At 35.8% G+C, this 26520-nt stretch overlaps 1 protein-coding gene across 1 annotated transcript in view; it reads left to right on the top strand.

Moving 5' to 3' along the window:
* DNAJC13 (DnaJ heat shock protein family (Hsp40) member C13) overlaps nt 1–26520 on the top strand; it is a 91641-nt gene that overhangs the window by 52179 nt on the left and 12942 nt on the right. The window contains exons 16-48 of the mRNA XM_072412314.1: nt 2914–2970; nt 4088–4209; nt 4876–4951; nt 5126–5221; nt 5797–5940; nt 6447–6458; nt 7816–7898; nt 8214–8367; nt 9555–9658; nt 9745–9904; nt 10622–10684; nt 11930–12031; nt 13188–13292; nt 13715–13917; nt 14878–14962; nt 15111–15265; nt 15555–15600; nt 16316–16470; nt 16641–16842; nt 16964–17079; nt 17728–17806; nt 18260–18395; nt 19605–19786; nt 20117–20191; nt 20437–20556; nt 21345–21524; nt 21647–21814; nt 22165–22278; nt 22795–22911; nt 23514–23691; nt 24830–24921; nt 25669–25768; nt 26025–26099. Of these exons, the coding sequence (XP_072268415.1) occupies nt 2914–2970; nt 4088–4209; nt 4876–4951; nt 5126–5221; nt 5797–5940; nt 6447–6458; nt 7816–7898; nt 8214–8367; nt 9555–9658; nt 9745–9904; nt 10622–10684; nt 11930–12031; nt 13188–13292; nt 13715–13917; nt 14878–14962; nt 15111–15265; nt 15555–15600; nt 16316–16470; nt 16641–16842; nt 16964–17079; nt 17728–17806; nt 18260–18395; nt 19605–19786; nt 20117–20191; nt 20437–20556; nt 21345–21524; nt 21647–21814; nt 22165–22278; nt 22795–22911; nt 23514–23691; nt 24830–24921; nt 25669–25768; nt 26025–26099 (3856 nt within the window). The remainder of the gene's footprint in view (nt 1–2913; nt 2971–4087; nt 4210–4875; nt 4952–5125; nt 5222–5796; nt 5941–6446; nt 6459–7815; nt 7899–8213; nt 8368–9554; nt 9659–9744; nt 9905–10621; nt 10685–11929; nt 12032–13187; nt 13293–13714; nt 13918–14877; nt 14963–15110; nt 15266–15554; nt 15601–16315; nt 16471–16640; nt 16843–16963; nt 17080–17727; nt 17807–18259; nt 18396–19604; nt 19787–20116; nt 20192–20436; nt 20557–21344; nt 21525–21646; nt 21815–22164; nt 22279–22794; nt 22912–23513; nt 23692–24829; nt 24922–25668; nt 25769–26024; nt 26100–26520) is intronic.

The following is a 26520-nucleotide window of genomic DNA, read 5'->3' as shown; positions in this document are numbered from 1 at the left end:
AGAGGATCTAGAGGTATTTAAAGCCAGTAGAGGCTGGTTTCATAAGTTTAAACTTCTCACTGGTATCCATAGCGTTGTGAGACCTGGTGAGGCTCCTAGCTCGGACAAAACAGCAGCCGAACAATACGTTAAGAAATTCAAAAACTTTGTGGACAGTGAGGGGGGTATGCACCTCAACAGGATGCCGAAAAGAACCTACATAACGTAAGATGAAAAGGCTTTTCCTGGACACAAGCCTATGAAAGACAGGATAACTCTTGTGTTGTGGTGTAAGTGGTGAGTGTAAAATTTAGCCCTTGCTTGTGTAAAATGCTGAAAAGGGTTTTTAAAAAGTGTAATGTGCAAAAGCGCATGTGGGTAAATGAGGTTGTAGGCCCATTAATCAAAAAATATTTATTGGAGCTAGGGTTACCACTCAGGGCTGTGCTTATCCTCGATAATGCTCCTCCAGGTTTTGGGGAACAGTTGTTGGAGGAATTCACCTTCCTAAAAATCAAGTTTCTTCCATCCAACACCACTCCTCTCATCCAGCCCATGGATCAGCAAATCATTGCTAATTTCAAAAGACTCTACACAAAATCACTTTTCCAACGGTGCTTTGAAGTGACTTCAGACACTGAGCTAACCCTCAGAGAACTTGGGAAAGACCATTTCAATATTTTTAGCTGTATCAAAATGGAGGTCTGAGGGGTTCCCTCAAAAAATGGGACTTTTCAGGCCATTAGGTACACATTTTAACAATTAAATATCAAAAACCATAACTTTAATAAATACCAATAAAAACATTGACATTGTAATTTTATCTTTATAAACTAGGCTTTTGCTATGAATACTTGGTGATATTGAATGGAAACATGTTAAATAAGGTGACCAATTAAGAAGATAGATCATACTTTCGAGAACTTTGAATGGCAAGTAACATAGATGGAATGATTTTGAAGTCAATTGGTGTTACGTTTAATAATAATAACAGACATGGTGGTTAAGGGGTACTTACTTTGAATGGAATTGATTGCAGAAGATTGATTCCTTCCATGCTGTTAGCAATATAAGTTTGGTTTGATTAAATTTTGGTTATATTTATGTATTTACATAATTATATACTTAAGGGATATTGGTACGTACACAGTACAGTATCAAGTAATGTAATAATAGTTTGATGATCCTATCTTTTGTTGCTAGATAATTGAAAACAATACCAACTGAGATACGGTACTGCTGTCCTACCCTCCTCTCACCCTATGGGTGGGGCTGCATGTGCTACAAACCCCAGGTACATCCACATCTGAAAGGGAAAAAAAGTTTGATTGTTTAATATTGATTGAACATTGTGATTTATAATGAAATTATGTGTTTTAATTAAAGATATCCCTGTCTCTTTTCCTGAAGAAGGGGATGTATCCATGAAACACGTTGATTCGACAGGGTGGACCCCTTTGATTGGGTAACCCAGACAAGAATTTTCTTGTAGTGTTTGTTGCACAGTTTTAGGTTCTTTTTATGTCAATGTTTTTAATGGTATTTAATAAAGGTATGTTTTTTGATATTTAATTGTTTTTGAGTGATCCCCTCAGACCTCCATTTTGTATTAGATTAGGGATGTGGCCTTGCAAAAATGCACAGGGTGGCTAAATCTAATTGGTAGTTTAGCTGTATCAAGCTCATTGATAAGGCCTGGAATAGAGTGTCTCCGAGGACACTGAACTCTGCTTGGAGAAATGTGTTGCCCGATTTCATTCCAGGATGGGACTTCTAGGAGTCTGAGAATGAACCTGATGCACCTATTGTCAAAGAAATTGTGTCTGGGCAAGTCACAAGTCTGGGCTTGGAGGTGGATGATGCTGACGTGGAATAGCTGGTGGAGGAACTCAAAGATGAGCTGACGACCGAAGAACTGCAGAACCTACAGCAGGAATAGCAAAAGCATGCAGTTGAGGAACTTTCTTCAGGGGAGGAGAAGCTAGGAGAAGGATGTCTGTTCTTCATTAATTAAGAAATTTTGTGGAGCTTGGGAGGAAGTGTAAGGTTTTGTGGAAAAAACTCATCCCAATAAAGCAGTAACAATCCGTGCCATGAAAATTTTCAACGATAAGGTGATGTCTCACTACAGGACAATTTTAAAGAAAAGACAAAAGCAAATTTCGCTAGACAGATTTTTAGTGAGACAGGGACCAAGTGGTATGACATTAAAACGTTCAAGACAAGATGCCAGTCCAGAAAACTTCCCAGACGTTCTCATGGAACTGGATTACAATTCCAAACACTAACCCCTCTCCTCCTCCCCACCCTCCTCACCATCTTCCATATGCCAAAAAATAGTCCTCAATAAAGGTACTGTATGCAAGTGAAGTTATTTTCTAGTTCATTTCAATCATACAAGTTTTTATTGATTTCTCTATGTAAAATTATTTTCTCTATGTTAACTTGTATTTAAAAAAAATGTTTATTTTTTGGGTTAGGGAAACAAATTATTTCTATTTCCTCTATTTCTTATGGGAAAATTTGATTCCTGTTACGAAATATCGTATTACGAAATGTTTTTTGGAACCAATTAATTCCGTAAACCGAGGCACCACTGTCACTGTATCTGTTTTTCTAACTCCAAATCACTGCTTTGTCCCCTGCGTGCTATTTTGTACTGCAGCGCAGTTGATCACCCTAGCATTGATGTCTAATCTGAGGGCTTGTATAGGAGGAGTACTGAGGCAAGGCGCTGTAATGTTTGTACGAAGCAGTGTACAGCACCTTTGTGTCGTCTCTATAGGCTGATGGTATGGCTGGGTGTGTGTAACTGCACCGGCTATTTTAGGAGTTCTAAAGTGTGTATATGGCTTTGCTCGAATATTTTTTGTATGATGGAAATGCCTATTATTCTGTTATAATCTGTATTTTTTTTTTTTTTTTTTTCTTTAGCACCCCTCCATGGCCATTGTAAAAGGCGCTGGTTTAGTAATGAAGGCTATCATAGAAGTATGTATTTTATCAGCAAATGTGAAATGCAACACAATTTAAGTTTAACCGTGAATTACAGCGTACAATTTTAGTTTATATTGCATTACTGTCGATTTCCATGTCTAAGGCCCACGAGATAGGCAGTTCTGCTTCTGACGACTCATCACCAGTAGCAAAACCACCTAGACAAAAGAATCTATCTCTGATCTTAGAGGCTCTCCCCTGCTTGGTTGTAATGCTGCAGAGTTTCCCATAGAGCAAGGGAGCAACATCAGACATGGTCCCAATACAAAATGCAGATCCGGTTTTATACTTATCATTCATCATCTGTTAAATACATAGGTATCACAGAGCCTTGCTGGTATGTCTGTTTACTCATTCTTACTCATTGATCCTGATTTATTAAAGCTCTCCAAGGCTGGAGAGGATATACTTTCCTCAGTGATGCTGAGTGATCCAGCAAACCTGGAATAGATTTCTTTAAAGTCATTTGCTATTTGTTAGCAAATATTGTTGAAATATTGGTATTATACTGAAAAAGAGCAGAAATTAAAATATTTAGCCCTGACGTACTAATATACATGCACATTCATAGCATAGATTTTACATACCCTATAATAAGGCACTGTCTTATATTTTTTGAAATGCCAAAATATACCCTAGGTCTTATTTTCAGGGGGATGTCTTATTTTTCCATGAAGAAGACTACAGTACACATTTATTGTTGAAAATCACTCATGTGCCATTGTCCCCTTTCTGATCACTCATGTGCCATTGATTGTCCCCTTCTGATCACTGACTCACCTGGTAACAGACTCTGTTAGTGCAGGGATCAGCAGCTTGCTTGTCCTTTGAAGTTACTTTCAGTTTCACTCTGCACTGCAGCCAGCATCGAGGAGTCACACAGAGGCACACAGTATCAGGTATCGGAGGATGTCTTATTTGCGGGGGGGTGCTTTATTTTAATTGTTTGAGCAAAAATCGGGGGGCGGCTTATTTGATGGGGATGCCTTATCATCGGGGAAACACGGTATATTATTTAATATCAAGACTTGCCTCTTTTGTTCTTTATTTTAAACATAGGGTGGATTTATTTGGCATGTGTGCAGTTATTTTAAATATTCATTTTTTTAAGGAAGCAGACAAAGATATTGCAACTAAGATGCAGGACCTTGCACTCAGTGAAGGTGCCTTACCTCGACATTTGCACACTGCCATGTTTACAATAAGTGTTGATCAGAGAATGCTTACAAATAGGTGAGTAAAGCTGAAGAAATATGTTATTTCCCTCTGCTATTTCTGTTCTGTTTGCAACTGCAGAAAATCATTGCACTTTGCAATACTGATCTTTGTAATGTTAGCATTCGGTTTTCTGCTCACTTCCCCTCACTAGACAAGTAGTACCAAAAACATTTTTTGAAAGAACATAGACTGCTTTAATGTACTCCTTTCCCAGTATATAATTTGCTGACAGATTATTTCTTCCATATTTTTCATTTTACTAAAATATATTACGTAATACTTTGGCTTGTCTTGAAGTAGATCTCCTGCTAGCTGTTCCCTGGCAGGTCATCTGACAGCCTGGTGTCTTTTTGGTATATTATTGCATTATTTTAATAGCTGAAGCTGAACAATTGTGTGGAGATGACAAACTGTAACATATTGCAACAGTTTAGGATATTTATTTAATGCTCAAATATGTTGGTGCTGGTTTACCAATGTCTATGGAGATAAGCAGATATTTATTAGGAGCCAATGATACTGTATCCTTCCTACCAATAATGCACAATTTTTGTATAAAATATCCTTAAATATCTATCTTTTATATTTTTCTTAGTTTATTAAAAAAATTATTAGGTAGCTGATGTGTGTGTTATTTATTAAATTTTTATTCACGCTGGACAATATCTCTTTGCTTTTTAGACAGTTGAGCAGACATCTAGTGGGCCTTTGGACAGCAGACAACACAACGTCTTTAAATTTGATGAAGCGCATTTTGGTAAGAGGAATAAATATCACATTGTGTATGAAACATTAAGATTGTGTATGAAACTGCAGACTCAATGTTTTTTTCACTTTATTTTTTAATATATTGGTCATATTTATTTAGTGAATTTGTTATTGTCTGTGTATGGTTTTGCAAAAGAAGTAAGTTATGTCTTTAACTCCCCAGCCCCCAGGTTTGCTGGCATACCTGGACAGTAAGGATCCAGTACCAGAAAAGGATGTTGACCGAATGCACATCAGAGATAATTTGAAAATTGCATCTGTAAGTTTTGTTATAAATTACTGTTTATTACATTTATTCATTTAATATATCATATATTACATTTATTCAGACTGTAAAGTGACTGAGGTGTATTTTAATTTTCGTGCAGTATGGTGATATAGCATTTGACTTTTCTTTTTAGACTTTGTTTTCTGAATTGGGAGATTTTCCTCCCCTCTTTCCTTTCTGCAAAGAAACTCTTTCATTAGTGGAATGAGGAACGTTCATACCCCTTCAGGTTATTTTGTCCTCTACTGCCAATCTTCATTTTTTGTTCTAAAGCCACAGGGGCAAATGGACCATGAACAGTAATAAAATAATTTTAAAATAATTTAATTTTCCTGTCTTGTCAAAATGGAAAGAAAGGTAGTAAAGAACAATGACTGCTTTAATATGTTGTCTGATAACTGTCATGTTTTATCCTGCAAAGATCATGTTTGTATCCAGCCAGTTTCATCTTATAATGTTAGGATAAAAGCAGATTCTTAATGATTTTTTGTATTTGGCAGAAAATATAGCCCTTTTAAACAATTTTGCTATTCTATGTTTATTTTGTTTATCTCTGTCCTCTTTAGGACCAATATGGCAAGTACAACAAAGTCCCTGAGTGGCAAAGAATTGCTGGTAAAGCTGCCAAGGAAGTAGAAAAATTTGCCAAGGAAAAAGTTGATTTGGTGTTGTTGCACTGGAGGGATAGAATGGGAATAGCACAAAAAGAGGTATGGTAAATTGTAAAAGTATAAAAGATTACTGGCTTAAATGGCGCTGTATACATTACTATTGTATTGCTATTAAAGGAACCAATTGTACATTTGATCTTTAATGTAGGGATACTTTCATAAAGTAGGGTAGTGTTGAAGCTGTGTCTTGGGAAGGTGTAGTTACTTAGTAACAGTAGTAGTTGTATTAGGTCTGTAAGCAGCTTATCATGATCTGTAATGAGAAGGTACTAATATTGGAAGTATAAACAATGGGAAAGTGATTTGAAAAGTAAACTTACAACTGTATATCAAATTATATAGATAAATCTGCTTACCTTTTGACCCTGGCTGTTACACAAATACATGTATCCAAGTAAAAAAATGTAGATGTACAATTTCTAAGATTAGCAGTTTAACTGGGCATTTATGTATCTCCCTTGCTTTTTTTGCATTGTGAAATATGATGTTTATTTTTGCTTTCTTTCAAACTAATGTTCTATTTATTTATTTTTTTACTATATCAGGACAGAAATCAGGTGAGTAGATTGTTTTTTCCCCCACTGTTATGTTTTGTGTTACTTGTTTTTATATTTTTTTCCTACAAATTTCTTTAATTTAGAGGAAACTGTCACCTGAAAGAGCAAAAAGTAGATCTTTCATCTGCCTAATCAGATCCTAACAGCAGCCTACAGCATGTACGCACTTCAGCCATATTCATGGCTTCAGAGTACATGTTAGTCTGTGCTTTGCCGCTGCTGCAAAGCTGCAGTATATGTATGTCTCAGTTCTAGTTAGTTGCTTACTGCATGAGTTTTTTCTCCTATGTCCTCCTCTGCAAAAGTCTTTTCTCCTATGTGGTATAAAATGAGATTGCGATTTATACTTTTCATACTGTAACCTGAAGTGATGAAGCATGTAGAAGAACTATGTTCTATAGCAGCTCTCCTTCCGCACATTCTCTGTCATTCACCCTAATACATTTTTTGGCAGCTCCTATTTTTGGTAATGATATTTAAACAGCTGTACCACCAATTCATTCATCACGAGAGAGAGAGAATTTGCAATTCATACATATTCACTACCACCCCCCTTCTTATTTACCACAGCCAGGTCTTCTGAACCTTTTCCCTTGGGTGATGACCAGTTTCTCCTTTCATAGAAAATGCTTAACACTTCCCCTCCCACATGCATTAGTTACCTCTCTCAGCCTCTTCTTTCACCTGTTACCAATCGCTTATCACCCTACTTCCCTCCCACCAACCAGCCCATCTTTTCCACTGTATCTTCTAGATCAGTGGTTACCAACCTGGTCGCGGACCGGTGTGTGTCTGTGGCTTGTGAGTTGGGAACTGCAAATGACAAGAGGCAGTAGCGCCAAAAGCCCAAGAGGCAGTAGCGCCAAAAGCCCACCTTACACCCCTCCAAAGCTAGTGACAGTGAGAGCGCAGGCGGCTCTCCTCACACTGCTTACACAGGAGCTGCTGAGAATGGCAGAGCATATAAGGCGCAAACTTCTCTGCCATTCCCAGCAGCTCTGCCACCTGATAGCACACCAGCTCCCCTTCACTTCTCTGCTATTCTTAGCTAGTGTGCTTGACAGCAAGCAGAGCTGTTGTGAGAATAGCAGAGTAGTGAAAGCTGTACATATACTGGGCAGCGGCAACATTTTATTCTAGGTTTCCAGGCCCTGCTGTCAGAAAGGTTGGGGTCCACTGATCTTCTTAAATAATTTCATCACCTTTCATCACTTGTATTCATTACTCTGCAATACAGCAGCACAGTGAAAAAACAATAAATCAAAATAATAAAGTGGCACCTAGGGTAGCAAGTAAAATTGTTATGAACATGGTTCCAAGAACATGGTAGTAATAAATGTTTGTGTTTTGTTATTAGAATTTAGCCCAAAAGCCTGTTATACTTCGAAAAAGACGACAGAGAATAAAAATAGAATCTAACTGGGAACTTTTCTACTACAGGTAATTTGTGCTACAGCCTAAGTGCTAAATGTTTTAAATAAACGTTTTTTAAATGATTAAGTGATTTTAAAATCTGTATTTGGAATTGATAGTAAATAATCCAGTATTAGAGTTTACTAATGAATCTCATACACTGAGCTAAACTGACTAATGTAGCCAAACCTAATACACTTTCAGAAAAAATTATATATCCAGTTTTCCTAATCTTCGTATGAGTTATATGCCATAGTGATATGGCTGTGTGATATTTGCTTTCAGATTGATTAACATAATTATGATAAAGATATTTTCTTATTTGCCAAATTTATTCCCTAGATTTCATCAGGATCATGCAAGGTCAAATTTGATCTGGAATTTTAAAACCAGAGAAGAGTTGAGAGACACACTTGAGGCTGAAATGCGAACATTTAATGTGGACAGGGAGCTTGGAAGTTCAACCGTGATCTCTTGGAACCATCATGAGTTTGAGGTATTAATGTGACCCACTTACTAAACAGCTCTTAGATTTTCTTTGTTGGGAAGGAGTATGGATTTTATGAGGCTCATAGGCATGTACCTGACATACTGTATATTGTAATGGCAAAAAAAATATAATGTTATTAAGAGCTGGCGTTCTTTATGTGTAATAATGCCTTGCTAATCATTTTAGGCTTGTGGGGAAAATATGGAGTTTTAAAGTTGTTACTATGTGTTATAGTCATCATTGTCACAGCCAGCTGGCACAGTGTTACTGTGTGTGGTCTGTGTGTACTCCCTACCAAGCCATAGTTAAGTAAGACGTATCGCAAGAATAGTGAGTTTAAAGTGAGTTAAAAGTTTTTTATGTTGTGTAAAACATTCTTTTTGTATTTAAAGGTATATTATTTAAAACTGATATCTCTTTAAAGTGAAGTTTAACCCACATATTTTTCCTTCCCTGTCCTTTGTGTATTCCTTTATGAATTTGCTAATTAAATTATTATGTTAAACCATATTTACTACTTGCCTTTTAGAGACCCACTGACATCATTACTAGGTCTCTATGCTTCTCTCTAAATGCAAGCAGATCATAGCTGTTGTGGGGGATTGTCAGATGTTGTAATACATTACTGAAAATGGGAAGCTGGGATAATGCCAATATGTGATTCTGAGCCTATAATTAAAGAGAGGAAATCCAGTGATTGAAAGGTATGGACTTGGGACAGGAAAGGTGATAGCCCTAGATGTTGCTGGATGACATTCAGCCAGGAATGAGGCAGGCGCTGCAGTTTTTAATGCACACCACTGCAAGAAGCTGGCTTAGCATAGTGAAATCAAAGTAGGAAATGTCAGCGCTGCACCTAAATATAAATTTCTTGTTCTTTGTATTGCCTGTGAGAGGTTTCACCTCAATCTCCTTATAGTGAATAGGTGTTTTGTTGCAAAATTACTGGCCCTTTTTTTTGTTATCTCTTCCTGTCCCAGCAGGGGAAATATCCACAGTAAAAACACAGAACTTCCCACCATAAAGAACCCTACCAGTTGTTCTGTTCTACCCCTCACTCTGTTTAGAACCCTTTTTTAGCTGGAGACAGTCCTTAATTTAGTTAAACATTTTAGCAAAATGTGAATAAAAAATATACTCCCTTAAACTAACATTTCCCTAATTCTCCTACAACCTTGTCCTTTTTTCTCAAGGTAAAATATGAGTGCCTCTCTGATGAGATAAAAATTGGAGATTATTATCTACGGCTGCTTTTGGAAGAAGATGAGAATGAGGAAAACAGTGTTATAAAGCAGTCGTAAGTACCCTTACGTTCAATAACTTGGTTAATATTTTCTGATTTAGATTTGTCTGGAAAAAGCTTGTTTGCGTGTTTTACTGCAGGTATGAATTCTTCAATGAGCTCTACCACCGCTTCCTCCTCACTCCTAAAGTGAACATGAAGTGTTTATGTTTACAAGCCCTGGCAATTGTGTATGGCAGATGCCATGAGGAAATAGGGGCCTTTCCAGACACTAAGTATATCGTTGGAATGCTTGAGAGGGTAATATGTCTTTCTTATCTGAATATGACTTCCTTTATCTGGCTCATAGTCACTCTTGTAGAACTAGTTAGCGCTTAAAGCAGAACTGGACTGAAAAATAAAAAAAATCACACTTACCTTTAATTCCACAGATCTCTCGATCTTTGAGTTTAGATCCGCTTTAAGATAATTTTGCAGACCTGTTATGGAAGAAGAACTTTCAGATACCTCCTGTAGAATTGCTGTAAATGTTTACTTTGGCCCTGAACCTAGCAATTAGTCTACACAGTAAGACTGTTCTTTTAGTAAAAACAATTTGAACATGCTTCTTCAAAAGAAACCTAAAGGATGTATCAAAAAAGCATGCCTATTCCTTTTGATGCTTTACCACTATTAACTCGCTATTGTCTCCCCAAACCTCCCCTCTTTATTTTTTCCTTTACTTTCCCTTTCCTATTTTCTGGCTTCTTCAACTTTTGTCCTTGTAGCCCCATTCCCGGTCTTCTACCAACCGCCCGTACCTGTACACCTCAAAGCTACAACACTTTCTGCTGTTAATAAAGCTTGCCAGTTACCCCTCACTTTTGACTAGTATTAGGGTTTATGATAAAAAAAATGTATAAATAAATAAACTGTAGAATTTTGTGTTTTGTGGATTTTGTTTTGGGGGGGGGGGGTTCTACAAATGTTAATTGACATTTCATTGGTTTACTTATTATTTATTTGTTTTTATTTTAGTGCACAGACAGGCTAGAAAGGGACAGGCTCATCTTATTTTTAAACAAGCTGATTCTTAATAAGGTATGGTATTAATGGTTTGTCTTGTTAAATATTAAAATAAAACTGTTACCTTTCCTAGAGTTTTGGGTTTTCATTAAAAAATATTCTGCAGCACTTACTTGGTTATAGGGGATCTGCTTTTACATATTTCTTTTGGTTACCCTGTAAAGACCCAGAAATACCCACTGATAACAGTGCAACTTACCTAAAGGAGCTGTCTGTGTTGGTGTGGGAACGAAGCTGCACTGCTTATGAATTTAGAGTGGATTTTGGCCTACTGCTCTACAGTAGGCCAAAAACATGTTGCGGTGGTGAGGTTATCAGCATTGTCACTCCTGATTTACAAATTTTTGTCCAGCATCTCGCCACATTTAATCAGCCCCCCCCCAACACTGCTTTATGGATTGATGATACTACCTAAGTTGCTAAAACCTTTTCACTTTAGTGTCTAAAAGAGGAGCATCAGGAACAAATAAAGATGAATTTGGCAGATTCAAGTGTTATCAAAGCTTCTGCATCATATAATAACTGAATTTAGTACCTATTTGGACTGTGATACAGGAGCCTTACATTTTACTTTATTACAATATGATGTCTATGAAGCCAATGTCAGTGGGTTTTGGTAGTCAAATGCAGTGTGCTTTTGGTTTAGTATGCTTTTGAGATTGAAAGGTGTTTTTGATCTGCATTTGACCTACTTTTTGCTACATGATACTAGAGAGGGAAACTGAAGCAACCCAAAGCAAATAAAAGTTTTTAACAGTTTTTATGTATTTTGAAGGGGGGAATTTGTTCATTTCCACACATTTTTGCTGGCTTACTTTATTTTATAAAATGCAAGAGGAGGAGGTGGAACACAAACTAGTCAGCAATATGTGAATAGACACAGGAATTATGGCTGGGGAGATCCTGTGGTTAGATTATCCAGGTTATACAGAAACTATAGGAATGTCGTAGCCCATTTCATTCAATCCATAGTGCGATGCACACATACGTCTAAATCATATACAGTGCAGTACTAATTATTGTATTACTGTAATTGCAAAACCAATAGCCAAAGATAAAAAAATAAGCATTTTAATGTATGAGAAGGTAATTGCACACTAACAAAAATTCAGCTGTGTCTTGTCAGCTGTCCATAAATTTGGTGGTTCAGGAAAATGATGTTATGTGTTTTGGAAAGGCCAGATTACACTAATGCTACAATTAGAACATTGAATGCAATGATCATAGTAAAAGCTACCTCTGGTCTTTTCTACCTTTCAGAAAAATGTGAAAGATGTGATGGACTCCAATGGAGTCAGGATCCTGGTTGATCTCCTTACCTTGGCACATCTTCACACCAGCAGAGCCACAGTTCCACTTCAGGTAAGCACAATATCTGTAATGTTTTGACTGCTTTTCTATGCAGATATATATATTTACAGCTTTTTCACAATATGCATATTGTTGTGTGGTTTTATGCGATATATTGTGTTCAATCAGAACACAATATCAGACATTCCATAGAGAATATTGTCTAAAGTCCCCACTAATGCCTTGCGCTGCAGCTTGTTTTTGTAACAAATTGCTGCATGCATATCTGTCATATCTGTGCGCTGACCTATCCAATGTAATAAATTGGGTCAGGGTCACAACAGACAGCTTCTGGGTACAATACATGGCAACCGCATATCCTTAGTGTGAATGATACCATAATGATTCTAAGCAAGTACCAGGGGCTCTCATAAATTCTTTGACCAACACAAGCCACAGCAGAAAAACTTTGCAGATAGGCATACCTAAAACAGAGGTGTCAGTGACCTAATGTGTGCTCTTTGGTAATCTGTATTCATCCTAGAGCTTAAGGTGTTTGAATACAGCCAATGACAGCTGTCAATTCAGGATCACATGGGCTTAAAGATCTTGGCTTTTTACAACTATGAAACAAAAATTTTAAATGTATTTTATATTTTTATTTTTTATTTATTTTTTTAATAAAACCATCATTATCATATTTACCACTATCTTGATATTTCTTCTCCTTGTGTTTTTCTCCGCTTGGAATGTTACCATCAGACACAGTGTAATATGTATTATGTCGGCGCTATATAAATACTTGCTTTTAATAATAATAACCTTACTTTTGCCTTATTTTGCCACTTATCTTAAATCTGAGCTGTATCTAATGCAGTGGAAATACTAAATAAAGAGTTTATTAAAGAAAATCGTTGAGATGAAAATGTACTAAGGTTGTATTGTTTACATGTAAATTAGCAAGTGTGACGGATTTCTTACATTTTTTGAGAAGTGTTTTTTTCTGTCAAATAAAATGACCAATCCAATTTATATGTTGTCTAAACTTGGATTGACTAGTCTGAAAATATGTAAAATATTCTAAATATAAATATAAAGCAGTGAATATGATGCAAAGTTCACTGAAATCACTGTAATTCCCAGCACCTGCAGGTAAATATGCCACTATTTGAATTGGATATTTTTTACCTGACTAAAGTCTACTTTTATTTATTTTTGTTTTGTTTAGAGCAATGTTATTGAAGCATCTCCCGATATGAAAAGAGAGAGTGAGAAGGAATGGTATTTTGGTAATGCAGACAAAGAAAGAAGTGGTCCTTACAGTTTTGTTGAGGTAAAGTATGTATATTAACCTTAGGAGATTGTTGAAAAAAACTGGGGAATAGGGTCTAAGAAAGTTCCCATTAATCAGTTATGAGATACCATTGCTTTTAACTACATGTGTTTTGCATTGTTTAGATTTTACCCATCATTCTACCAGTGCCCTGTACTTTAATGATTGTTACTACATATCCTAACATTTGACGATCACAATGGAACGTATAAAGACAGACAATGATTGTCAAAAGAAATGTGTAAAGGTTTCTGAAACCACCAATACTTATTGATTACCATGGCCACAAAGTCTTATCCTGATGTAAATTGTCAAATTATATAGAGAAATCAAAAATGTGTTCCCCAGGAATGCATACAACTTTAAATACTGGAATTTGCAATTCACTGACTTTCTTCTATTGTTTGCCCAATGAACTACAGATGCAAGAATTCTGGAGCAAAGGAATACTAACCGCTAAAACTCGCTGCTGGGCCCAGGGAATGGATGGTTGGCGACCTCTGCAAGTCATTCCGCAGTTGAAATGGTGTTTGCTGGCAAGCGGTCAAGCAGTCCTGAATGAAACTGATTTGGCCACTCTAATTTTAAATATGCTTATCACTATGTGTTCATACTTCCCCAGCCGGTAAGCCACTGAAGACAATTTGTTCCTTTATACAGAATTTCTATTGGTGTTTAAACAAGAAAATAGGTTTCATAGGGATTATAAAGCTGTTGGGTTTGCAGGTGGTATGAATCATGAGCTTTGCAGGCCGGCTATTTGTTTACCAAGCCTGCATGCACACAAAAAGCAATATAAGGCAGTGCTCAATCCAGAAACTTTTTTAAGCTGGGTGCTAAGAAATCGTAGGTGAGTGGAAGCCCCTGAATTGTGACCCAACTCATCAGTCCCTACCCAAATACAGCTGGCTGGTTGCTGAAAAGAGCTGGGTGGTGCGGTGCGCTGGGCTAAAAGTAAAAAGTAAAAAAAAAAAAAATGATACACCTGTATTCTGCTTCCTAATAGTTAATGCATCCTTAAGTGTTTTTTCTAAATGCGAAAAGTGGAAGTACCTTAGTTTGAGTTGGTGTCCTCCTCAAACTGTCCCTATACAGCAATGCTTACAAAAGCATGTGTGTTGTAGCATAAATAGAGAAAAAGCAAAGTAACAGGGAGTAGTTAATCATTTGTGCTACTTCTCATGTGCTACTTCTCATTTTACTCTAATTACACTGTGTGGGTTAGAGATATGAAAGTGATACTGGCTTATAGATCAAGTCCAGGGCATGGTTTTGAAAATCAAAATTTTTAGCAGGTATAAAAAAAAGTTCCTGTGTTTTTAGTGGTTTAACTAGAATTCATCCTTAACTGCTTGCTTGTTAAAAGGTATGACATTGGAATCAGATTTATTTCAGTGTGGTGACAGGTAAACCTCTCAGTAAAAATATTTAATTACCATATTTACTTTAGCAGTTTGAGTCATCAATGTAAGTCAAACATTCAAAGAGGTTAGCGTGAAATCAGAATTCCTGATTCCTTTGTATTTTGTTCCAGATGAATTTCTCAGTTTCACCTTATATTTAAGGCTTTATGTTTGTATTTCAGTGATCAAGACAATGCAATTATTAGACCTTTACCAAAGGTTAAAAGACTGCTGACTGACAATACCTGCCTTCCACACATCACACAGGTAATTCATATTTTGATCTAGCCAGGACAGTGGTCTACTCAACTTGTTTTGCTGTCTTGCACTGTGATAAATAATTTTCCCACATTATAAAAATCTACTGAAGTCTTACACCTCAGTTGATATCGATTGTCTTATAATTCACTTATAGCTTTTGCTGACGTTTGACCCCATCCTGGTAGAGAAAGTTTCCATTTTGCTCTATCACATCATGCAAGACAACCCCCAGCTGCCTCGTTTCTATCTCACTGGAGTGTTTTTCTTTATTATGATGTACACTGGCTCTAATGTGCTTCCTATAGCCAGGTAAGCTGCAGCTGTCTTTGGCCAAATCACAGGTGAAGGACTGTTTACTTATACTATATACCTTTTATCTGTATAGGCTAACAATGAGACACCACTGTACCTGTAAAACGTTGCAACTGAAGAAAGATGGTGGTCCATACAATGTTAGCACGTACTATTTAGACTGTTGTCTCATAAATATGTATCTTTAGATTAATTTATTGTTCCAAAATATCTATTGATTTTGTTATATTTTGCATTCTAGTGTATGCCGTAATGTAATTATTTAATAATTCCTTTTTCTATAAAGGTTCCTAAAGTACACTCACACAAAACAAGCCTTTAGATCAGAAGAGGTGAGTATTAATTATCAAAGTGCTATGACTTTTTTGCCAGCTTTGTAATAAATATTGTTATTATTCTTCTATCCCAGCAAGATGATAAGCCACAATGTGATCAATGTAATTCAAGTGGCTGGAAAGCCATTAGATCATATTTATGGACCTAAAGAGGTGCTCGGACTTATCTGTTCCTCAGGGAATGTTCAGTGAACTTCCCTGTTAAGAATAACCACAGAAGCATGTAACTTTGAGCATATCAGTTTAGAGCTGTATTTCCTTGACCAGCATGGTCATTCTTCATAAATATAACCTTTGCACTTTGTTATGGCATAGGGGGCTATTAAGTTAAAAATAAGTTTAATAAACAAAAAAAAAAAACCTCAAAATGCTGTGTCTTGAAGTTCAGGTTTATGTTTAGCAGTTGAATATGGAGTAGTCCCACACACCTACCTCCCATGCATCAATGGAAGCTTCTTGCTAGCACCGTTGACATTGTGCAGTGTCTGTTTATTTCAATGGAATAGTGGGCTTTGTAAATGAACGATAATATTTAAGGTTTGCAGTTACAGGAAACAAATGAAAAAAAGCTATACCATATACCAATATCTGGCAGTATGGAGTTTGATACCTAAAGCAATCAGGGATTTTTAAGTGTTTATAACTAAAGACTGTTTCTTGACAATGCATCTTTAAACAACCATATTACTTTTTACTTCCACATTTCTTTTAGAGCAAAGGGCCTGATATATTTCAAAGGAGTATACTTGGCCATATTCTTCCTGAAGCTATGGTGTGCTATCTGGAAAATTACGAGTCTGAGAAGTTTTCAGAAATATTTCTTGGAGAATTTGATACTCCTGAGGCTATATGGAGCAGTGAGATGAGGTTTGCCACATTTTCTCTACCAAAAATTTTGTACATGATTTTTTTTATTTATGTACTAATCCTGGGAATTTACCTTGTCATGTATATTATGTATATATATTTTAACTCTGATCTCTTTAACGTTAGTAAAAGATAAAACTAATTCCTTTGCCCTTTTACTATTTTTTTAGACGTCTCATGATTGAGAAAATTGCTGCTCATTTAGCTGACTTCAGCCCTCGCCTTCAGAGTAACACTAGAGCACTATATCAGTATTGCCCCATTCCAGTGATCAACTACCCTCAACTGGAGAATGAATTGTTCTGCAACATATACTATCTGAAACATTTCTGTGACACGCTCAGGTTTCCTGACTGGCCTATTAAAGAGCCTGTAAGTCAAGTCCACCAAACCTGCTATTGTTTTGTGCATCCTTATGCTGTGTTTTGTATTGTTTGTGGTTTCCTAAAATGGTACTAGTAGAAGAAATGTTTATTAAAGGTTTTCTGCATAGGTAAAACTGCTAAAAGACACCTTGGACGCATGGAAAAAAGAAGTTGAGAAAAAGCCTCCTACAATGTCAATAGAAGATGCATATGAGGTTCTTGGTCTTCCTAAAGGACAAGGACAGTAAGTAAAATTTTTTGATCTAGATTTTTTTAGTGAAACATGATTTTAGGTTATCGTGTCTCTTTATGTTTATATGCTCCAGTTCTTGACCTTATAGAACACCAAAGATGAACATATTATATTAATAGTGTTTTTAGGAGGCAGGGGTCAAGGAATAGCTAGTTCCTTCACTAAAGGGCCTTTAAAAAGGAACAGTTTAATATCCATTACTGTAAATACTATATTTTTTACAGTTGATATGTCTTCCACTGACCAAGGACAAAGTTGTTTGATCTTAGGTCCCATTTGAATGTAATGTAACACCAATTTCGTTTTCAATCAGTAGAAAAAAAGCCATGTCCTTGAACATGTCCTTGAGTCCTGCTTTTGGTTTAGCATATATATTTGACATTGGCATAATCATCTCTTATCAAGTATTCCAAACATAGAAACTTCAGATGGTGTCTTATGAAGGAGAACTTCAGATCAGTGTGTGGCTATAGCTAATAAAGAAATTAAAGAAAGCTTGACAAATTATTTTATCACGTCAATGAAATGGTTCTCCAAATGCCTAAGCTGCTTTAGTATTTTCTTACGTTGTAAAATAATGGAAATATTAAAAGAACCTAATACTGTCATAATGTGTTTTTTTTTTTGCTTTTTTCCTAGGCAAGATGAGAGCAAAATAAGGAAAGCATACTTTAGACTTGCACAGAAATATCATCCAGACAAGAATCCTGAAGGAAGGGTTTGTATTCATTTTTAAATCTTGCATTTTTTATTAAAACATTTTTACATTAACCACTTCACATTTCACACTTGCATTTCTATTTTGGACCAACAAAAATTTATACATTTTAGCTGCTGACCCATTAAGCATAAATAATGGTATCAATATCTTGAAAATAAAGATATGATTTTTCCCGCACAAACAAAATAATATCTTGATTATGGAATTATTTTTCCTTTTTTGACCAGTGTTACTGTAGATTGCATTTTTTTTGTCTATGATTTGTCCCATAAAATGACACTAGAACTAAGTTTTTGGTTAAAAAAAGGTGAAGTTGTTTACAAATTAAATGAAAGGGTTTTTTGTTGGAAGGGGGGGGGGGGATAACACTAGAAGGAAAGGAAGAAATGTATATGTGTGTGTGTATATATAGGAGATATGTGTATAAACATAATTGTGTTTTTTTTGCAGGATATGTTTGAAAAAGTTAATAAAGCTTATGAGTTCCTGTGTACAAAGTCAACCAAAATCATGGATGGTCCAGATCCAGAGAATATAATTTTAATTCTTAAAACTCAAAGCATCCTTTTCAACAGGCATAAGGAAGGTAAAACTCTGTTTGTTAAATCTGTATACCAAAAAAGGTTTCAAAGTTTGCAATGTACATAGTCTTAAGAGCATGCAACTGTTTTAATGTTTGCAATAAATACAATATAGATTTTTTTTCTGCTCCACCAAGTAAAATCGCAGTATTGCACTGATGGTACCAGTTAACCTTTTTTTTTTTTTCCAAATACATGTTAAGAAAATTAGGAAAATTGAAGAAAAAAGTAATTATGTGGACAGCAGCACAAATTCCAACACCACACCTACTCTGATTGATCAGATTTTACCCTTTAACCTGTTGTGTCCACCATTGTAAATAAAATAACAATACTAGTTTAAAGTTCAAGTTCGTGTCTTTTCATTCATTATTTTGTGCATTTAAATTCTTGGCCTAGGCTTAACATGGGCCCCATACTTCTTTTTAAGTCTATGTACACACGCCAGATGATTCTCATTCCAATATCGCTTCAGGGCTAGTATTGGACGAGAATCTGATGAGATTACAGTGCTCATCCGACGTCCTTTATTGATCCATCCTGGCGGATCCATGAACGACAATCGACTGCAATACAAGTGAAGGACAGACAGAGCAGCAGGGTGCAGCTCGCTCCTTCTCCCCCCACCCCTCTCCATAGAGCAGAACGGCGCTGTATGCACAGCACTCATTCATGCATCTTTCAGACTTTTGTCATTTGAAAGGATTGTGAAAGATCCTTTCCAACAACAAAGTCTAACGTTCACGCTGCTCAAGAACATACTGAAGGGACACTATGCTCATGACTGGCCATCAGGTTGATGTCTAGGCTACAGTGCTGTCTTTGCCAACTTGTGTGACCACTTAGTACCATGGGAGGGTAAGACTTGATTTCAACTTTTTGAAACGTAAGCTCTGTATACCACTGGATTCTTCTGGGCCCAGAGAAATGTATATAAAGATAGATGTACTAGGTTTCTGCACAGTATTAGTAATGGTAATTTGTGTACACTTTGATGGACATTTATGGTACCTAGACTGGGTACAATGCAAACTGATTCTGAAAATGAAGGGGCAAGAGTCTTGTTTTGCTGTTCCACCATAAATCTGCCCCATGATTTTTAGTGTGTACTTATGTATATGCATATCAGTACTATTTGTGTCTTTCTACATGTTTAATCATAAATTTTGATGATTTTGTAATGGAAAAAACTGTATTTGTTTATTTTTAATAAGACCTTCAGCCTTACAAATATGCTGGCTATCCCATGCTCATCAGAACCATCACCATGGAGACATCCGATGACCAGCTCTTCTCTAAGCTGTCTCTATTGCCTGCTGCCACTGAGTTGGCATTTCACACAGTCAACTGTTCAGCTCTTAATGCAGAAGAACTCAGGAGAGAAAATGGCATAGAGGTAAAATATAATTATGCAGCTGTAAACTGATTTAATTAAATTACAACTATGTGCATTTTGCTTTATGAGCTTTGAGATTATTTTTAACGTCTTTTAACATTCTTAGTGGTTAACATTTTGCTTTGAATACTTTTACCCCAAATTATACAGAATAATTGATATTTAAGCAATTTACTGAAACTGCTGTCGTGTTTCAATTTTTTATTAGTCTTCAAATGCTCATAAAACATTATTTTGTCATGTAGCAAATATGTTGCTTTAATGAATAGGAAAACAAATCTGGAAAACTTCTTTTGAACATTATTTAACTGCTTGTGCATTTTGTTTTAGGTACTGCAAGATGCTTTCTCTCGTTGTGTTTCAGTGTTAACTGGATCAAGTAAACCAGATGACATGCCTGTACAGGTAACAAAATAGATACTACACCTTTATGTTGTACTATTGTTATAATGTCATATAAATGTGTTATTGTTGGGCCACCAATACGCTTTCTGTCAATATATATATATAGATAGATATATATATATATATATATATATATATATATATATATATATATAATTTTTTTTATGTGTATCAAAATGTTTTTGATGAGGCTAGTTTCATTCTTTTTTCTTTTTGTTTTCTTTCTTCTTTTTTTGACCCTTTAGGTGTGTGGACATATATGCAAGTGTTACAGTGTTGCTGCTCAGTTTGAGGAATGCAGAGAGAAGATTATAGAGATGCCAAATATCATTAAAGACCTCTGCAGAGTTTTTTACTATGGCAAGGTAAGTCTTTGCTGCATTATTCTATTAACCATGCATTGGCTGCTTAATAGGTCTTGGTATCGTCACTTGCTTTTTTCCTATACAGACTGGAACATATATCTAACCAAATTGGGCTGAATATTAAATATTGCTATATCATTGTTTTTTTTAAATTGTATTAATATCATAGTTCTTCAACAGAAGTAATGCTCTGACAGTAAAATATATTTTCTCATTTTACAGTCCCAGTAAATTTTCTGAGGCTTGGTGTTATGCCCATTAAGGAATATAGGGCACAGTCCTTCATTTTTTATCATACTTCGAGCAGTCTTTTTTGTTTTTATAATTTGGTAATTTTTGCACTATATTCCAACCTTTTAAAAAGTTTGAGTGCCAAAGGCTACTTTTGCAATCTCATACACTTTTATTAAGGGAATTGCCCTTTTAAAGAGTTGTCTCCATGCCAATTCTTTCTTTTTAAAAATTTCCCCTCACCGCTTGTTGTCATGACAAATTGAATAGGGTAAATCTCTGCAGTGGGGTCACAAACTGCAAAGTGAAATTTGTAATCTAATATTTTCCCACTCTATCTGAAGCCTTTGCCTTTACATAAACTTTGCATTAGTATCCAAACCATAAATCTTGGCTAGTTATCTTTTTAATTACTGCTTTAGTTTTGCCATTTTCAAAGAATTGATTTCTACCACTGAAAGTACATTTTTTTGAAAAGCAAATTCACTATATGATGATAATATAACTGAAACATTATGCCTTTTAATTACTTGAAAAAATGTTTGTTTTGTTCGCAGAGGGTCCAAAGATTAGCTGCACAGGCAGTGGAGTGCGTTAGTTCCTTTGCTGTGGATTACTTTCTTCAGACACACTTGTTCCATGCAGGGATTTTGTGGCATTTACTTATTTATCCTTTTAACTATGACTTTACCTTGGAGGAGAGTGGCATTCAAAAGAACGAGGACACTAATCAACAGGTACATAGAAGATCTTTAGTATAATGTTGCCTCTTCGTAGTAGGTGATTTTCAAGAAATTTGTGTAATTTTTATATTTTCTATTGGCCTCTAATTTGTGCATTATTTCTGTGTGTACAACAGGAAGTTGCCAATAGTCTTGCCAAGCTCAGTCTTCTTGCAGTTAGCCGATTAGGCGGGTATTTACCTGGAGAGCTGGCAACACCAGAAAACCCAACAATACAGAAAAGCTTGGCTGGGATGCTCACCCCTTACATTGCTCGCAAGCTGTCCGTGTCGTCTTCTGCAGAGGTACTGTCTTTAGTAAATGTCTGTGAAAGCATCTGTTGTCAAAAAACCATGGCTATATATAACTATATTATATATTCATATAACACAATAGAACACACACACACCCTTCTTTAGCTTCCCTGCACTGTTTTAGTATTCATTTATATTTTCAGTTTTTTTACAGTAGTTCTCGGATTAGTCTAATACTTAATTTAAAAAATACTAGATTTGGTGTGTTTCTTTGTTACTGGATAGGTAATTATTTTGCATTTTGCCATGGATGCCGGAGTTTAGAACATTTCTTGCTGATATATTGCAAATATATATTAAACTAAATAGATGCAAATATTGATTTTGTGTTCATTTTTCAGATCCTCAAAATGTTGAACAGTAACACAGAAAGTCCCTATCTGATATGGAACAATGGTACAAGAGCAGAGCTGCTGGAATTTCTTGAAGCTGAACAAGAAAGCATGACAAGAAGGGTAACGTATATATTATTATTAGCCAGTATTTATATAGCGCCAACATATTATGCTGCTCTTTACTAAGTCTCTAGTCACATCACTAACTCTCCCTCAAAGGGGCTCACAATCTAATGTCCTTACTATAGCCATATGTCATTAATGTAGTCTAAGGACAATTTTTGGGGGAAAGTTGATTAACCTTACTACAAGTTTTTGGGGATGTGCGCAGAAACCGGAGTACCCAGAGGAAACCCACGCAGACACAGGGAGAACATGCAAACTCCTTGCAGTATATGTAAACATCAGTTCATTATGATGATAATGGCTTACCTGGATTTGGATAAAGATTTTCATGGCCTATATAATTTTGTGAAATTTGTCCTACTGGTTACAGGTCCAGGACCCTAATCATGTATTACCCTAATTCTTTTGCATTAGATACATAATTCAGTTTGTCTAACCGTTGACCCTTCTAGCTATTTTATATTAATAATAAATCCAGATTATACAATTCATGTCTTTGACTTTTTTCAGGGGGAATGTGATAAAAGCTATGGCGCAGATTTTGTGTTTGGTGATCATTCTAAGGAGCTCATTGTTGGGGAAATTTTTGTACGGGTATATAATGACCAACCCACATTTCAACTGGAGGTGAGTGATTTTAAACCAAAATTGTCATCCGTCTAGTTTTAACAATTTAATTGATGTAACTTATATTTACCTCGACAAGGGCAAACTATTATAAAATAAATGCATGAAAATATTTCTGTTAAACAATAATCTGAGTAGTGCCGAAAAGCTGGAAGTTTGTAATTTAACTAAAGCCTTTCTGAAATGTATATCTAAAGAGAAATAAAAGACTGAACTGCCTACATTTCCTGCTCTAGATCGCCTCCACAGCTGGCCACATCAATAGACCTAGGCATTTGGTCACATGAAGGGAAAGATCAAAGTGCGAACTGCTGAAACCTCCCTAAGCAAATACAGTGGGCCTGATTTAGTAACATTCACTAAGAGTATAGACCAGTGTTTCTTGACTATTTTAACATGGGGGAACCCCTTAAAATAACTTTCAAATCTTCAAGGAAACACTGCTTAGGCAACCACCACACTAATGTACTGTATGTACAGTCCATTAGTGTGGTGGTCACGTGAAGCAACATTTCTTTGTGTCCAAATAAAACTGGTAACATAAAAAACCATCTGTATGTATGTGTGCAATCTAACTAGTAGTATAAATGCTGTTTGTACAGGTCCCAAAAGCCTTTGCAGCAAGTCTGCTGGATTATATCGGATCTCAAGCACAGTACCTCTATACACTAATGGCTTTGACCCAGACTGGCAAAGTGGAATCTGCACAGCACGTAGACAGACTGCAAAGGGTTGAAATGGCCCTGGAAGCACTGAGAAATGTCATCAAGCACAACCCTGGTAAGGAAGGAGGAGTTGTCTAATGTACTGGATAAAGCTGCTCTTCATAAATGATTTGACAGAAATTCTTATTTTAGTTTTATGATCATGGATGCAGTTACTGTGTCCTGATCTTTAATGTTCAAACTGTAGTACAAATATGTAGTAATATGACCATACTTTACCTCTGTGTGCATCTGTTTTTGAACTGAAGTCTGCGGTTTCAGTGTTTTAGAGAAAAAAACAGCTTAGCCTCATCTCATGTTATTAAATGTGGCATTTTTGTTTCTCTAAATAAAAATTGGTGCTTTTGTTTAGTTTTGGTGAACATTCTGGGGATTTATTCATTCTCAGGATTTTAGGGTATGAAAATACTGACCTGACTTCCAATCCAAAGCCTAGCCTTTCTCTCTCTCCTATCCCCTGTACTGTTGTTATTCTCCAACAAAGTCACCCATCATAGTGATGTGCCAATAGCAGTGTTTCATCTTTTTTCAGTAAATATTTTTATATGTGTATAGCAAGAAATTAAACTGAATCATTGTTCATGGCTATCTTTAACCACTTTACTATCAAATGCCATTTTAAAATTACACTCTGCTAGACAAATTGCGATTTTAGAATGGAGCCCCATGTAACAGCTTGCTGGGCACATAATGGTCCTGAGCTGACTTTATAGTTAGGACCTTTATGCACAGTATTCAAACTTCCTGCACCCTTGCTATTCTGACAATTTGGCCTTACCCTAAAACTGGTACTCTAAATTTGTCCTGAAAAAAATTATACTAAGATTATGATGGGTAAACTACAAAGGAGCTATCATCAGAGAAAGTATTGCACCACTAAAATATAGTCTGGTATTGAGAGATGTTTGTACTGGTGGTAATATATAGGGGTAAAATGAAACTGTAGGAGCCTTGTAAAAGTCTCTGTGAAATCTAACCTTAAAAAATAAATAAATAAATAGCATATATAAAGTGTGCACAAACTATGAATGCACTATATACAATGAACATCTGTGTACATTTGACTAGTTTCGTCAATCATGGTAGGCATTCATGAATAAATATTCACACGTATTTACTCACATATGCTGGCATGCACTAAGGTTTATCCTTGTTATTTATTTAATTTAATCTGCCTTAATGTCTTTTTATAGGATCAGAAACTGAATGTATTGGCCATTTCAAGTTGATATTTTCTTTACTGCGAGTCCATGGAGCTGGAAAGGTTCAGCAGCTTGCACTAGAGGTATCTGAGCATCATTTATTGTAACCTGTTGTAAAAGCCAAACATTTTCTTGAAACTAGACAGAAGAAGAAGAAGAAACTAGACTGTTTTAAAAGAAACTGATCATAAGCATGCATTAACGAGTAAGACAGCAGAGAATTAAGATGGACAAAGATTCCTGTTGTGCAGGTCATGACTTCTGTAGAACTTGGGTCTCTATAAAATGCCCCAGATTATGGTATAGTGATGAGGTGGGGACAATAAGGAGCAGGTACCATAAAGAGGAGTTGGCCTTTGGCACACTCACACACTAACTTATGCAATAATATTAACTAGACAAAACATTTGAAATGTGCAAAGAGTAAGGATTAATTTATTCATTTATTATAGTAAACTTGTCTTGTTAGAGCTTTTACAGCTGGATATCTGACCATGCTAGTTATCTACCTGTTCTTTTTCAAGCCTAAGCAAACTGGGGAATTCAGAAGGTCTTTTCTGAAGTTTTAGTAATTTTAGAAGGCAGCTTTTATATATCTCCCAAGACTAGATACTTTTAAAGTAAGATCCACCTGTAATTGTGGTAAAAAGAAGCATGTTTGATGGTTTTGCCATACCTGCTACATGTACAATTTTAAGTATACATACTCCTATTTTGTTTCACTTTTCATTATGCTACATCATAAAGATCTATAAGCTATGAAATTTACCCCCTTAATTTTTATGGTATACTTGTATACAAACTTTATGACTGTCTTTTATTTGTGACAGGTGGTCAACATTGTCACCAGCAATCAGGAGTGTGTAAATAATATTGCAGAAGCTATGGTACTGTCCAGCTTGTTATCACTCCTGCATTCATTACCAACAAGTAAGTACTGATAAAACATCTGGAACACCAGACTAGGATGCTTCAAACTAAAATGCTGCATATTCAAAGGTGTTACAATATCACTCTCCACATTTTCACTTAGAAAGATTCAGAGACAACAAGTCAGACAACATTTACTGACATTTCATAATTATATATAATAACAGTCTCTACATTTAAAACTCTACAATGAATTAAGTTGACATCTAGTGGTGGACTAGGACAAAGCAATTACCTGTATTTGTTTTATTTCTAGGTCGACAGCTAGTACTTGCAACTCTGTATGCCTTAACATCCAGTACAAAAATCATAAAAGAGGCTATGGCCAAAGGTATGTTGTGGAATACTTTTATTAAATTTTGAACAAGGTCATAAACATGTAACAAATAAGAAAAATTGAGAGGGGAAAGGAGGAGGGATGCAAACATTGGAGAGATATAAGGGAGGAATATATAACATAATTTACAGCCATTTGCTTCATATTCAATAACATAAAGGTAAGTACACTTTACACATAGTTAGATATATTTATATTCAAATCAGCACAGATAAGCTTGGATTTCTGGAGTGTTTTTATAATAATTCCATGAGTCCCATGACATACTATCCTCGGATCTATGAGTTCTAGAATATAGATTTCTTTATATTAATGTTAGTAATAATATAGTAAAATATTTATTAGTAAAAAGAAAGTACACCATGGAGAAATTGAGGTACACTGTTACCACTTTCATGGGAATTAGATGGTTTAC

This window comes from Pyxicephalus adspersus, chromosome 5 (genome assembly GCF_032062135.1).
Source record: "Pyxicephalus adspersus chromosome 5, UCB_Pads_2.0, whole genome shotgun sequence".
Taxonomy (NCBI): Eukaryota; Metazoa; Chordata; class Amphibia; order Anura; family Pyxicephalidae; genus Pyxicephalus; species Pyxicephalus adspersus.
This window is presented reverse-complemented; position numbering and strand designations above follow the sequence as displayed.